General features: G+C 41.4%; 1 protein-coding gene across 1 annotated transcript in view; it reads right to left on the bottom strand.

Moving 5' to 3' along the window:
* Nucleotides 1–13,070, bottom strand: part of FREM1 (FRAS1 related extracellular matrix 1) — a 181,421-nt gene that overhangs the window by 15,771 nt on the left and 152,580 nt on the right. Inside the window, exons 28-31 of the mRNA XM_059142310.1 lie at nt 11,320–11,449; nt 8,269–8,341; nt 2,563–2,712; nt 831–1,069 (exon numbers count right to left, since the gene is read on the bottom strand). Coding sequence (XP_058998293.1) covers nt 831–1,069; nt 2,563–2,712; nt 8,269–8,341; nt 11,320–11,449 — 592 coding nt within the window. The remainder of the gene's footprint in view (nt 1–830; nt 1,070–2,562; nt 2,713–8,268; nt 8,342–11,319; nt 11,450–13,070) is intronic.

Below are 13,070 nucleotides of genomic sequence, written 5' to 3'. Positions count from 1 at the left end.
TCAAGACAGTACAAAACAGGAACAAAATTGGCTGAGATAATAACCAGCATCAGGGTGAAACCCTTTCAGTTAGATCTTATTAGTGTCGAAAAAAATGGTAGAACATGTGTTGCTTAAGACTTTCCATGCCAAAATCATTAGAATTTTTAAAATCATTAGACTTAATCCCAACTTACCAGTGTTGATTCACACACTCATAGTTTGTTATGGAGAAAAGACATCCTTATTTTCCTGGCATATTTATAGTACACAGAGGTCCAAGAAAACTTCACACACACACACACACACACACACACACACACACTCTCACACACACATCCACTCATGAGAATGTGCTTAGTTAGAATCCTGTGTCAATAAGGTCAAAGCCATGGTTTCCACACCCAAGTAGATCACTTAATCTCATTCTATTCTAGGGTCACTGGTTATCCACTGTCTGTTTTGACCACAAAGGCACCAAAGCAGATATCAGATGGATAAGTCAATACATTCATCCCTTTAATTAGTATAAGTTAAGGAAGTGGGCAGCGTTATGATATCTGTATCCAAAAGGCACTGCATGGGGGCACCTGGCTGGCTGAGTCGGTGGAGCCTCAGACTCTTGACCTCGGGGTCCTGGGTTTCGAGCCCATGATGGGTGTAGAGATTACTCAAAAATAAAATCTTTAATAAAAGGGGGGGGCGGGTATCGCATGCTTGTGCAAGGAACCGTGGTTCCCATTCACTATGCGAATCAGCTTCATCAGTGTCTTAGAACACTTATTAATATATTTTTTTATTCTTTTACAATGTCCTTCATACCTCCGATCCCAGAAGTTCCCCGTCCTTACCGTTTTGCCATTCCCCCGGGTCCTAAGCTTCATACGAGAAAGATCTGGAGACTGAAAACCCTGTTGAATGTCTCCCCTAGTGACTGCCGGCCGCTTGGAGGTTGGAAGGGGTCGTCTTTCCAGATGAAAGGAACCAGAATTGGTGGGTGAGGAAGACCTGGGGGACAGCGGGTGCCAAATGTTCTTCTCCCGTGCGCTGTGCTTGTTGGGGCTGATGGAATATGAAGGCTGGCACTGTCCTGGGGGCATGAATGATGGCCAGTCAGTTCATTGTACACCAACAGGCAAGTGATCCGCATCAACACAGCCCCTGCAGCAGCTAGGGCCTTAAACTGAGATGGACGGTTTCTCCCCAGATGTTGCCTCTTTGCCATTTGCCAGAAACTCCTTTGCTCTCCTTCGCGGCCATGCAGGAGAGCTGCGCCTTTCTGCACCTCTGCCGGGTGGTTATAAAGTTATGAAATTGATTTCACAAACGCCAAATGGAAACCACTGTCATAATTTTACAATCAGACCCTGTACTGGGGAAACTGCCTCAAGTCCCTTCATATTATAGCATTCCTCAGGCTTCTTCACTGATCAATTGTCAGTTCGTAAACACTGCAAAGGCTCAGCCTTTCCCGGGTCTCCTTCAGGCACTGGGATTGCCTGAAGAAGCAAAATCAAGTCACAGTTACAAAAAATTAGCATTCAACTGTTACTGAACAAAGAGCCAGAAAGTCTTAATGGAACTACTTCTATTGGAAACACTTCCAATTCATAGGACAAAAATCTAAACCCCCAACCCTCACCCTCCCGTGGCTCTTGTGTACTTCATATGTAAAGTAAGTATTTCACATATTTTATGTACTTACTGAGACCAGAAAGTTCTACTGAAAAAGAAATCAATTTGGCCATAAAGGTGATGGGGAAAGATGTTGTGGAAATAGGAGCTTCATGAAGGCAAGGGGATAGCGTTTATTTTCATTATAGGAGAAAGAAGAGGGGAGAGTGGATTTCAGGCAGGGAAACATACCGCGGGGCATGACAGGTGTAAAAGCAGAGGTCTGAGTCCATGCGTGGTAACTGGATGCTTGTCAAATGCTAACCAGACACCTAAGTAGAAAGTATTTAGCAGAGAAAAAAAAAAAAAAAAAAAAATCAGAGCACCAAGGCCTGTGCTCGGTTTTTATTTTGTTTAGTTCACAGGTTGTTCTTTTACTTATACTGTCCAGGACCTACTTGGTTCTGCAACCCAAGGTTATTCATTAATATTCCCCAGCTGCTCCTGAAGCCCCCGGCCACATGTATCTTTCACATCAATTTCTCTCCAACTCCTTCCTCTCTTAGAATTTTCCTGGTTACACTACAGTGGGGATTCAGATTTGAGGCATTAAGAGCTCTCTTTAACAGAGGAAGATAATTACAGCCCTACAAATTCTGGGAGAAAATAATTGTCGATAGATTCTCACCAACATTGTCTCCCCCTCGGTGAGAACAACAAACGGGTAGGGGGAAAAAAAAACAACCATGCCACTGACTTGTTGCTTTTCTCAAACGCTAGTTCTTAGCAGGAGGAAAACCACATGAAGCAGAAAGCAGAATAAAGGGCCTACAGCATGACCGAGGTTGCTTTCTTGACAAGAAATTAAGCATTTTGATTTGAAGGCGTTATCAAGCACATTGGCTGTTGAAAGCAAGCAGCTAGAGCGCCAGGACAGTTCCTGATTTCAAGATGAGGATCAAAGAATACCTCCTTTTGAGTCCAAAATTTTCACTGCAGCTTTTGTCTTTGTGCCAAGAACCGCATTCACGGGGGAGTTCAGAATCACTTCAAAGGCCTCATCGTCTTCCTCTAATCCGTCATAGGTAATTGCTATATTCCACATCTTCGTTGACATTCCTACAAGAAGTAAACATTTTAATTACTCTTTAATTGCTATTTCAATCACCTAGGTGTCAGAGAAATATATTAATTAACATGTCTACAGCTAGGCGGCAGGAGCCCGAGCGAGCCATTGTACTGTTAGCAACTCGCTTGAGTCCCGCTGTTCTCCCAAATAATATTAAAAGACCACATTTGTTCCTGGACAATGATGATTCCGTTTCAATGCAAATACTGTAACAAAAAAGTAAGCTGCATTATGCAAGAGATGAACAAAAAAAAAAAAAAAAAGAACGAAAGAAAGAAAGAGAAAGAAAGAAAAGAAAAAGGTTAGGAGATGAGATCCAAGACTTATGCTGCCCCCCTGCCCTACCGGCCCCCCACAACCGGTCCCCTTCTCTCCTACAAGTACCACAATCTTACAATCTTAATAGTTCCAAAAATCTTAAGAGGTTGGTACTGACAGTGAAAACTGATTATCGGAGGGTACTTCATGCTATTCATGGAACCCTTGAAGTGATTGATTTCCAAAGACAGCTGCCTCCATCGGCGGCTCCACTTCCTGAGATCCTTCTAGCCCACAAATGCTTTTTCTAATGATGTCATACTCAGTATTTGATACCTTTCTCAAGAGAATTTATGGGTTGGGGGCTTTTAGAAATATACTGGGCCCATTTCCCTCCCCTCTTTCTGTCTGCCTCTGCTCATGGAGTTATAGTCAAGCTTGGTTTTGATGTTACAAACATAGCCCCAGCCTTTCTGTCACCACAAAGATGGGGCACAAAGCAACCCCAGAAACACAAAATATTAAAACTGGAAGAAACGTGTGAGATTGTCTGATCCTGACCCATTTCTGTGACACAGATTACAGGATATCTCCCTTAGTTTATTTAGAAGGGAATGTGATGGAAGAAAAAAAAAAGTACAGTTTAGTGGAGAAGAAGGTTTAAGTTCAAGGGGGAAAAAAGATAACAAACGTATGGTTTAGCTTTCTAGGACTGTTTTTGGAAAATTTACTCCCTGGCATTTACTCACTGGCTCTTAGAGGGCTTTTATTCCCAGAAGCCCATCTGTAGAAGCGGTTATATATATATATATATATATATATTTATTATTATTATATTATATTATATATATAATATAATATAATATATTATTATATATTTATAAATATATATGTATTTATTATTATTTTTCCCCCTAGCCTTCCCTTCTGAAAATTTGGATTCCTTTCTTTCTGCACATTGTTTGCTGCCGATTTATGTCTCTCGATCGTGCCGTCTATATGACAGTCTCCTTTTTGAAGATGTGTCACATACAGATTTCATGATCTAATCAACATTTCCTCAATCCTCTGAAGAATCCATTGGAAGGATGAAACTGTTCCCTTATCCTACTCCTGGCTGCACTTAGAGGGGGGGGGAAATAAAGTGTAGCTGAAATAATTTTATTAAAAAGAACACTAACAACAACAGGCTGACAACCGATTTGTTAAACTTTCAGTATCAACTGAATCCATAAATCAATTACTTTCCTAGTCTTTGCAAAAATAGAAGTTGAAACATCTAACATAAACTGCCATATAATTCCTACCTCCTGGGTGGATGGATCAAAATATACATTTTGTATCTATTTCATACTTACCTTTGCGTTAGATGCTATGGAGAATGCCATGTCCTGACATAAAGGAATTTAAAACCTCTTTGAATAGACAAGATGTAAATACCAGAAAAGGCCACTATGCAAGGCTATGCAATGATTTGCTGCCAAAAGGTGCAGAGGCTTTGGAGGGAGGGAGTGGGAAGACAGCACATGCAAAGGCAGGAAGGTAGAGGAGCAAAGGCCTTAAACAGGGAAGGCTGAGCGGGTGCACAGGCTAGAACAGAGCTCACACCAGGGAACAGGAGATGGAAAAAAGCAAAGGCAGTTTGTGGCCAGGCTGCAGAGAGCCCTGGACACCAGGTGGCTGGATTCAGACCTTAAACCATAGGCAACAAGGAAGACTCTTGAAAATGACGGTCTTAGAAAAATCAATCTCAGTGTTACACAGGAAGACTTAGGGACCTGGGAAGATGGGCAAAGAGGCTAGAAGTGGGGAGACCACATAGGCAGCTGTTGTAATAAAAAAGGCAGGAAGGCATAAGAGACAAGACTGTGAAGAAGTTTAATGTTCAGAGAACTGTTTTGACTCTCAAAGCCCCCAAAGTTAAGCATTATTCAAATAAAACTCCAATACCAAAAAATAAATAAATAAAAATTAAGGAAAAAAAAATCCAAGTCCAACCAATTGCCTTCTTATTATTAAGGGTCATTTTTTAAAAAAATTAAACCCCAACCCCCTCCCCCAAATAAAGTTTTTCTAAGACCTTATGGAATAGAACCAGATGGTTAGAGCAAATCTCTTCTAAATTTCATTTATGTACTTTCTGATTGGTTTGCTTACATTCCACTTTTGTTTCCATGCTTACCAGGTGAGCATAGGTTAATGAGATTGACAGTAAGAACTTTCTGGGTTTTTCTTTCTCCTTCCTCTCCCATTTTCAAGGTGTAAAGTAGTTGTTAAATCACTGAGATTATAAACAATTTCAGAAGCCTTGAACTGGCCTCCTGTTCCCATAAAACAAAAGGTGCTGAAGAAAAGGTGTCACCTTACGCAGACACAGCCCACTTTAGAGTAGGTCAATTTCTGGATATTTTCCTGCAAAGCAGACTTCACTACTGAAAGCTGTTTCCTCAGTGCTTTTAAGTAAATGCCATGTCAGAGATCTGTTCCTTTGGAAAACATTTTGACTCTTAGGAATGATTTAGTCTCAATTAAGAAAGCAGCAACCTTTCAAGAACACATACTGAAAAGGAAAACAATCATTTTCTCAAGAATATTTACATTTCGAATCAATCAGTCACCATAGCTGAATGCAAAGTAGGCAGGTTCCGTTTGGGTTTCGGTACAACAGCAGCGAGGCATAGCTCTCTAGACTGAAAAGTCATGTGTTTCTTTCCGGCACCCTCCCCAAAGTTCTCAAACCTTATAATATCCCGCAATTTTTAATTTCTCACTCTGTTTCTTCACCCATTGCGGAGGCTACGTTTTTGAAGAAGCAGATTGCTCCGGGCAAAAGCAGTGGGGGTGGGGAACCAGACCCAGAAGAGGTAAGGCTTAACAACATGGGAGTAAATAAACATTGACAGAACCTGTGAACATAGGGAACTTTAAAATACCCGAAATTAAGACTTCAGTTTATGAAACCATTCTGGCTAGTTCATTCCTAAAACAATGAGCAAGGAGGTATTGTTTCTTTTTAACTTACAGGATTTTTTTTTTTCTTAAGCTGTCTTAAGATGACCAGTGAGAGCCTCCAGAAGTCATCAGTATCTACTCAAAACAGCATGTAAACTCTTGTAGACAGATTGGTCTTTATCTTATCCAGTGGGACCTCCTAGAAGTAAATTTCAGAGCCTCCTCTGACTGTGATACTTTCTAGTTGCTATCAATCCAAATGGAGCACCTGGCAGGCTGCTTGAAATCTACTGAAAGCCCAAATCACTGGAGTCCTTGGGACAGACAGGCCTCCAATAATAAAGAGGACATATGGCAAAGACTCTTGGCTCCCTCCAAAGTGGAAAGGTTTGAACTGCCTTAACATGAAGTACAAAGGGGGCTCACACAATGCAAAAGCACCCAAATCTTTCATCTTCAGGTTGACCAGAACACTCTTGTGTTGCCTGCAGCAATCTGTGAGTAACCATTGAATACATCGTGGGAACAGCTCTCCTACAAAGCAGGTCACTTGAGGAAGAAACTTCACACGAGTCAGAAATGGAAATATCACAGGAAGGAGGCCAGTCATAATATTTGGGTAGTTTCGTGTCAAATTTAAGGTTCATTGTTACAGGTTGAGTTGGGTACTAAAAATCTTTACATCGAAATCTTAATTCTTCATACTTCAAAACATGACCTTATAAATAAGGTCACTACAGAAGTAACTGGTTAAGATAAAGTCATAATAGAGTGGGTCTCTAATCCATTATGATTGGTGTCCTTATAAAAGGGGAAAAATTGTACACAAACCCACACACAAGAAAGCCATGTGGGGACAAGGGCAAGACTGCTGTAGATACAGCAAAAGCCAAGGAATGCCAGGGATTCCAGCAAATCACCAAAGCGTGGAAGACGGGCATGGAACAGATTCTCTGTCACCTCCCCTGGGAAGGAATCGGTGCTGCTGACTCCTGGATCTTGAGCTTGTGGCCTCCAGAACTGTGAGAAAATACAGTTCTCTTTTTAAGCTACTGGGTTTGTGATATTTTATGAGGGCAGCCTTCGCAAACTAAACTAGTCACAAAGCATCATGCTATTTGTGGTGAAGGGCAGAGAGGCATTTCTTCTCTATGTTTGCTACGAAGGTTGTCAATTTTGGAATGGTGATAATACTTGGGCCGCTTTGTTTTGAATCATCATGTGTCAGTGACCTATAACGGCAAGAGTTGTGACTTGGTGGAATGTTCTCAGAGTGCAGAACACCTCCCCTATGGGAGAGCACGAAGCAACAGGCCCCAGCTGCTTTGTAAGTCCTTTTCTATCTGTCCACAGACAAGGGATCCAGGTCCATCCCAGACCAGAGAGAAAGAGAGAACCATGTGTGCCATGAAGGAGAGCTACCTGTACCTTCAACAGAAACCAGGAAAGGAAGGTGTGGCTCCAGGAACGGTTCATCAGGCACGGTCTCCCAGAAGTATGTTGCTCCTTTACCCTGAGGTCCCCTCCTCCTCCTCCTTCTGCTTGCTCAGAGTACCTCTCCTCTGGGAAGTCTTCCAGGATTCCTCTTAGAACAATGGCTCATCTTTTGGGTCCCACTGTACTTAGTGAGTTGCTTTCATGTCTCTATTTCCCACATGATAGAACACCTTTGAGAGTAGGCACCATACTTTTATATTCCCTTTTGCACCCGGCAAAATATTTTCCACAGATTTAAAACAAAATACGTGCTATCTAATTAATCTTCCCTGGAATCCCCTCATTTCAATCTATTCCAAGAGAAATCATTTACAAATAGCCTCATGCAAATATGATTTTCCGAAAATTTCCATCAAAGTATGAGGCAATTATATTAGCCCAGCTTTATGTTAGGACTCCAAGAAATTTTTTATTTCATTTTGGGGGGGTTAGACGGGGGAATGGGGGAAAGGGAGAGAGAGAATCTTAAGCTGGCTTCAAGCCCAGTGTGGAGCCCAGTGTGGAGCCCAATGTGGGGGTCGATCTCACAACCCTGAGACCATGACCTGAGCCCAAAATGGAAGTCTGACATTTAATCAACTGAGTTACTCAGGTGTCCTCAAATAGTTTTTTAGATGACACCCTTTCCTGGGTGTTTTGGATGTTTGCTTTGATATTTTATATTTATTTGTTATGAGCTTTCTTCTCATTTTAAATAAATATTCACTTGTGATGAAGTGAAATATGAGGGACAAAAACTCAAGTCCAAACTGATCTCTCATAGAGTAGCTGAACTAAGTCCCCATGCTCGCCACACATTCTTCCACAAACAGGAAACAAACTGCAGACATGAATCATACCTGGGTCAAACTGAATCAGTTTAGACGGAGTCAGAGTGAAGTCTTTTCCAACTGTAGCTGACAATTGGTTGACCTTAAGAAGAACAAAATGTCCTTTTTAAATAAAAATAATTATTTTTAAGACCGAAACATCTAGTGTAGTGTCACAGTAGATTAAACTCTTGGTTTTTTGTTTGTTTGTTTTTTTAAGGAGGCTCTACACCCCACTACCCAAAATGGGGCTTGAACTCATGACCCCCAGAACAAGAGTTGCATGCTCTTCTGGCTGAGCCAGCTAGACACCCCAATTCATGTTCTTTAGTCTGTTTTTAACATAAAGGGTTTTTTTTTTTTTTTCCAATTATAATAAACCATTTTGATCTAAGCTACATGGATCTGCCTTAAACTTAACCTTTTCTTAGACGAATATCAATGGAAGTCAAAGTAAAGCTCTTTTTTCTCTCTTTTTCACTTCTTTATAAATGATTCAGTCATTGGAGAAAGCAGCATAAATTTTAAGCCCCACTTTTCTCTTTCTTATGAAGTTCTATTTATCTCATCCCCTTCCTTCCACCCCAAACTGGCTTTGAATGGTGCCTCAGACGAAAGGGGGGAGAAGGAGAAGCAACAGCAGGGGCTCCCCACAAGTAGCTTCGGGGTGTCTTACGAGTTTCAGGGCATGGAATGCCTTAGACAAGTTGACCTGAAACAACTCTGGTCAATTTTCCTGTAAGGATGAAACCACTGCTCTTCACAGAAATAGATGTATGCCCCATGGGGGTGGCCGACCTGATGAATGGCCACACAAAATCAATCCACACACACAGTGGAGGATTTCGAATCTCCATGAAATAAGTCATTAACAACAACAACAAAAGTGGTGCTCATCTGCAGAGACTGTTTGCTGATCTCCTGTTCCCCACTTCCAGGGCAGAAAACCAGAGGCGATTTAGGGCTCTCAAGTCCCGGCCTTATCTTCCCCGGAGGGAGCCTAAATCTGCGTTAAGAAAAGTGTCCTTGGTTAGTGTGAAAAAGAAGTCATCAGATGAGAACCCGGTGTAAGCACAAGAGACAGCTGTTACTTTGCCCTTTCTTAGACATTTAAGATGGCCAAGAATGTGGGTTACTATGTTTCTTTACCTTCATGCCAAGAAATGAAGCGCACCATGGAAAACTTCAAAGTTCCTATTTTTTTTTGGCTTTAAACATTCCCTCCATTGCTCATCAAAGGCTCTAAAGACCTGAGAATGGGTCTGCCGTGGAAATGTGTTGGAGAGGGAACTTCCTGCTAAGCTTCCATTTACACTTTGCCCACAATGCCAAGGCTCCTCCTGCACAACCTTGCATTGTGAAAAGGCAGCCCATTGTACACCTGTAGCCACCATATGCCGGAAGTTACATTCCCTGCAGGCTTCTTGCACATGCAATTACTTAGCATTTTACCACCACTGAGTTGACAGAATCCGATGTGGGAAAAGGAATGGTCTGAGGCACGCTGGTGGGAGCAATCAGCCGCGAGAAGGTGCGCACTTCAAACCAGGGCTAACAATGCAGGGGAAAGTGCTTTCTCTTCCCCTGCTTCTGGTCAAGCAGCCAATATGCTCTGGTATACAGTGGCATCAGTGCTCTGGGCAGAGCTGTTTCTGAAGACTCGGGGCAGTGTTTGATAAAGGCTTGCACACTCACCGGCAGGATCGCGGTGCGCATGCAGCCGAAGTAGACAAAAGGTTCCATGTCACGCTACGTATGTTCTTTCTACCTGGCCAGGTGAATGGTGTGTGGCCCCAAACTCTAGACATAAGCATATGATGCTTTCTATAGATGACCAAAGCATCATTTAAATACTGTTCAGGCAGATATCTTTTGGTACAAACGATCTGCTGGGAAATTATAGGGCGTACCTAGTTGTCTGATGTTTCAGAAACAATAAAGCACCCACAGATCTGGAGTGAAAAAGTCCATATCCACTGGAAAGATCAATACTAAATGCGGCTATGGTACAACTGGGGTGCACAAGGTTCTGAGGATGATTTGAATGTATCATTGTAATGTAATGATGTAATGATGTGATGTAACCTATTGTAATGATACAGTGTATCATTGCAATGGAGACTGAACTTAGATGGCCATTTTTTCCAGAAGCTGATATCACTGCCTCTTTCATGAGATTGAGGAGTAGAGTCTCCAAGGCTCATTCACCATTGTTAGTTGGTGGAAAGCTTTTCAAGCTGTCATTCTCTTGAAGTGTTACTGTGATAGTGACTCCTAAAAAGATCCTTCAGTTCTAGAAGCCATTAAGTTGTGCTCCATGATCCAAGCCAATGGCAAGGAATAAAAATACAACTAATCTCTAAGTGATTACTGAATATTCTTTATATTTTGGAGGCCTGATTTTTTTTTTTTTTAAGATTTTATCTATCTATTTGACAGAGAGAGAGATCACAAGTAGGCAGTGAGACGGGGGAAGCAGGCTCCCCACTGAGCAGAGAGCCCAATGTGGGGCTCCATCCCAGTACCCTGAGATCATGACCTGAGCCAAAGGCAAAGGCTTAACCCACTGAGCCACCCAGGTGCCCCTCAGAGGCCTAGATTGATATGTGCGCTCTTAATTTTAACTTGGGTGACTCTTTAGATAAGTTTGTCCTTGATTTTCCTCATCCACTAACACCACAAGAAGTGATCCTGGTGCCATACTAAGAGAAAGCCATCTGGGGGCTGAAATTTGCTCTGGAGACCTCATAAGGTCTTGCAAACAAGCTTTCTTTTCCAAAGCAGACTTTGGCCTGAATTCACTAGGTTGGATATATCTTGCTGTAAAGTCAAACTTCCAGACTTAATGACCAGATTTAAAAACAAAAAATGGGTTTAAAATACCTTATCTAGAAGCTAATGAAGCTAGATAAAGGGGGGACGGACAAGAAAATGTTAGGTATAGAATCTCTAAAATAATGGGGTAATCCTGCAATTTGAAATTTCCATGGTTATTCTGGTTTTCTTCTTAAGAAAATAATTGAAAAGCACCAACCAGCAGCCCAAGTTTTAGCCTGACACTTCACATTTTAGAGTTGTTACCTTCACACTCACGAAGGCGGAGTCCATGGAATATCCCCTTCTGGTAATTTCCAAAGACAACATGCCCACATTCTCACAGACCTCATAGTCAGTCTGTGACCATTCGATGTGAGACCACTTCAGTTCCAAACTGGGCATGAAAGAAAAAGAAAAGGGAAAATCAATTTTTAAAAAATGCACAATAAATGCCTGTAGAGATCCTCTGCTTGGTAGAAGACTGAATCACTGGTTCAGACAGATGTGGTTCATCTATCTGCACCAGTGCTAAAATTTCTCAGGCTTATTTGGTCCATTTTAGCTCAAAAAGAACTTTTACCAACAATTTCATCCAATGCTTACAATGCTTTGAGTTAGGAAGTGTAAGTACTAGAGTTTTGTTTTACAAAAGCAGAAACTAAGGTTAAAAGGCTGTCAGGGGGATTCAAACATGAGTCTTCTGAAGGGGAAGGAACCAGGAGTGGTGAAGTTCAAGGAGACATTTATTTATGGAAAGGACATTGATAGGGAATCTTCTTTCTTATTTTTGGCCTTCACTGGTATACCAAGAAGTGTTCTAGACACAGAACTTCTCTGAACCTGGGTTCAGTTAAATAACTAGTTATCTTTCAGGATGTGTCTTGGAATTACAATGTGCATGGGTTTTATAACCATTATCTCTACCTCCTTCTGTGCATATGAAACAGGCCAACTGACACATGGTTTGGATACAGCAATGCAACTGAATAAACCTGAAAATAGGGGGTGGTCTTTTTCCCACAGTAGATTTAGTGAGCCCAACATTGGATGGAAACTCTCTACTTTACTCCTCATAATATAGAGGGAAGTTTTCCACCCCCCTCAAAAAAAACAAGTTCCCCCCCACCAAAAACTGGAGAAAATCAGAGACACAAGTATATGGGACACAAGCACTCTTCACAATGATTATTTAACACACTTCTGTCACTTTTGTTTCTCTCATTTTCCATTCTACATTTGTAAAACGCTCAGTGGTTGCCTTATTGTCTCCCCCATCTTCCAATTGGATGTAGGCTTTTCTTCTGGATTTCTTAATGCATATTTTTAATAATTTTTTTCTCACACAACTAGAAATTCTGCATGCCACCATGTAGAGTATGGGTTTCATGGGGTTTTCCAGGCTTTCCTGGGGACCACTCAAATTAAATAGCAGACTATCCTGTAATATCCACTTCATGTCTTTGCACCAGCCACATGTTGCAGTCGCGTACTCTAAGTTCACCAGCAAGATAAACTCAATAACACTGTCTGTGTCTCCAAGGACCACAGACCTGGGTGGCAAGGTAGTGTGGGAGCCCAGAATTATGGCAGAGGTTCATGAATCTATATAAACATACATGTTTAATTCAATCGATACACATGAAATTTATTATTACTAGCATTCTGGGCTTTGTAAAATTTTGACATGAAAACAGAATCCTCTCATCAGAAATATTGGGATCCTCACTGGTCTTCGATGTGACTGAGTTTAAATCTGGCACGGAACAGTCAAGAAATAAAGAAACAAATGACTATGCTTCAAGAATCACAAGATAACATGCAATGAGGCTATTATAATGCCAACAAAAATAATGTGTGGCAAAGAATTCTCAAAGTACTCCGCTAAGTGAGAATGGGGGATAAATCAACAAGATGGACTGCGGCAAAGGACAGAAAGATGAAACAGAAAGGACAGAAGAGCAGTGGGAATGAGTGAAATAGATAAAAAAATGGGTGGATTTCAGCTAAGTCTCCAT

This window comes from Mustela lutreola, chromosome 12 (assembly GCF_030435805.1).
Source record: "Mustela lutreola isolate mMusLut2 chromosome 12, mMusLut2.pri, whole genome shotgun sequence".
Classification (NCBI taxonomy): Eukaryota; Metazoa; Chordata; class Mammalia; order Carnivora; family Mustelidae; genus Mustela; species Mustela lutreola.
Note: the sequence above shows the minus strand (reverse complement) of the source record. Positions and strands in the feature narration are given on the sequence as shown.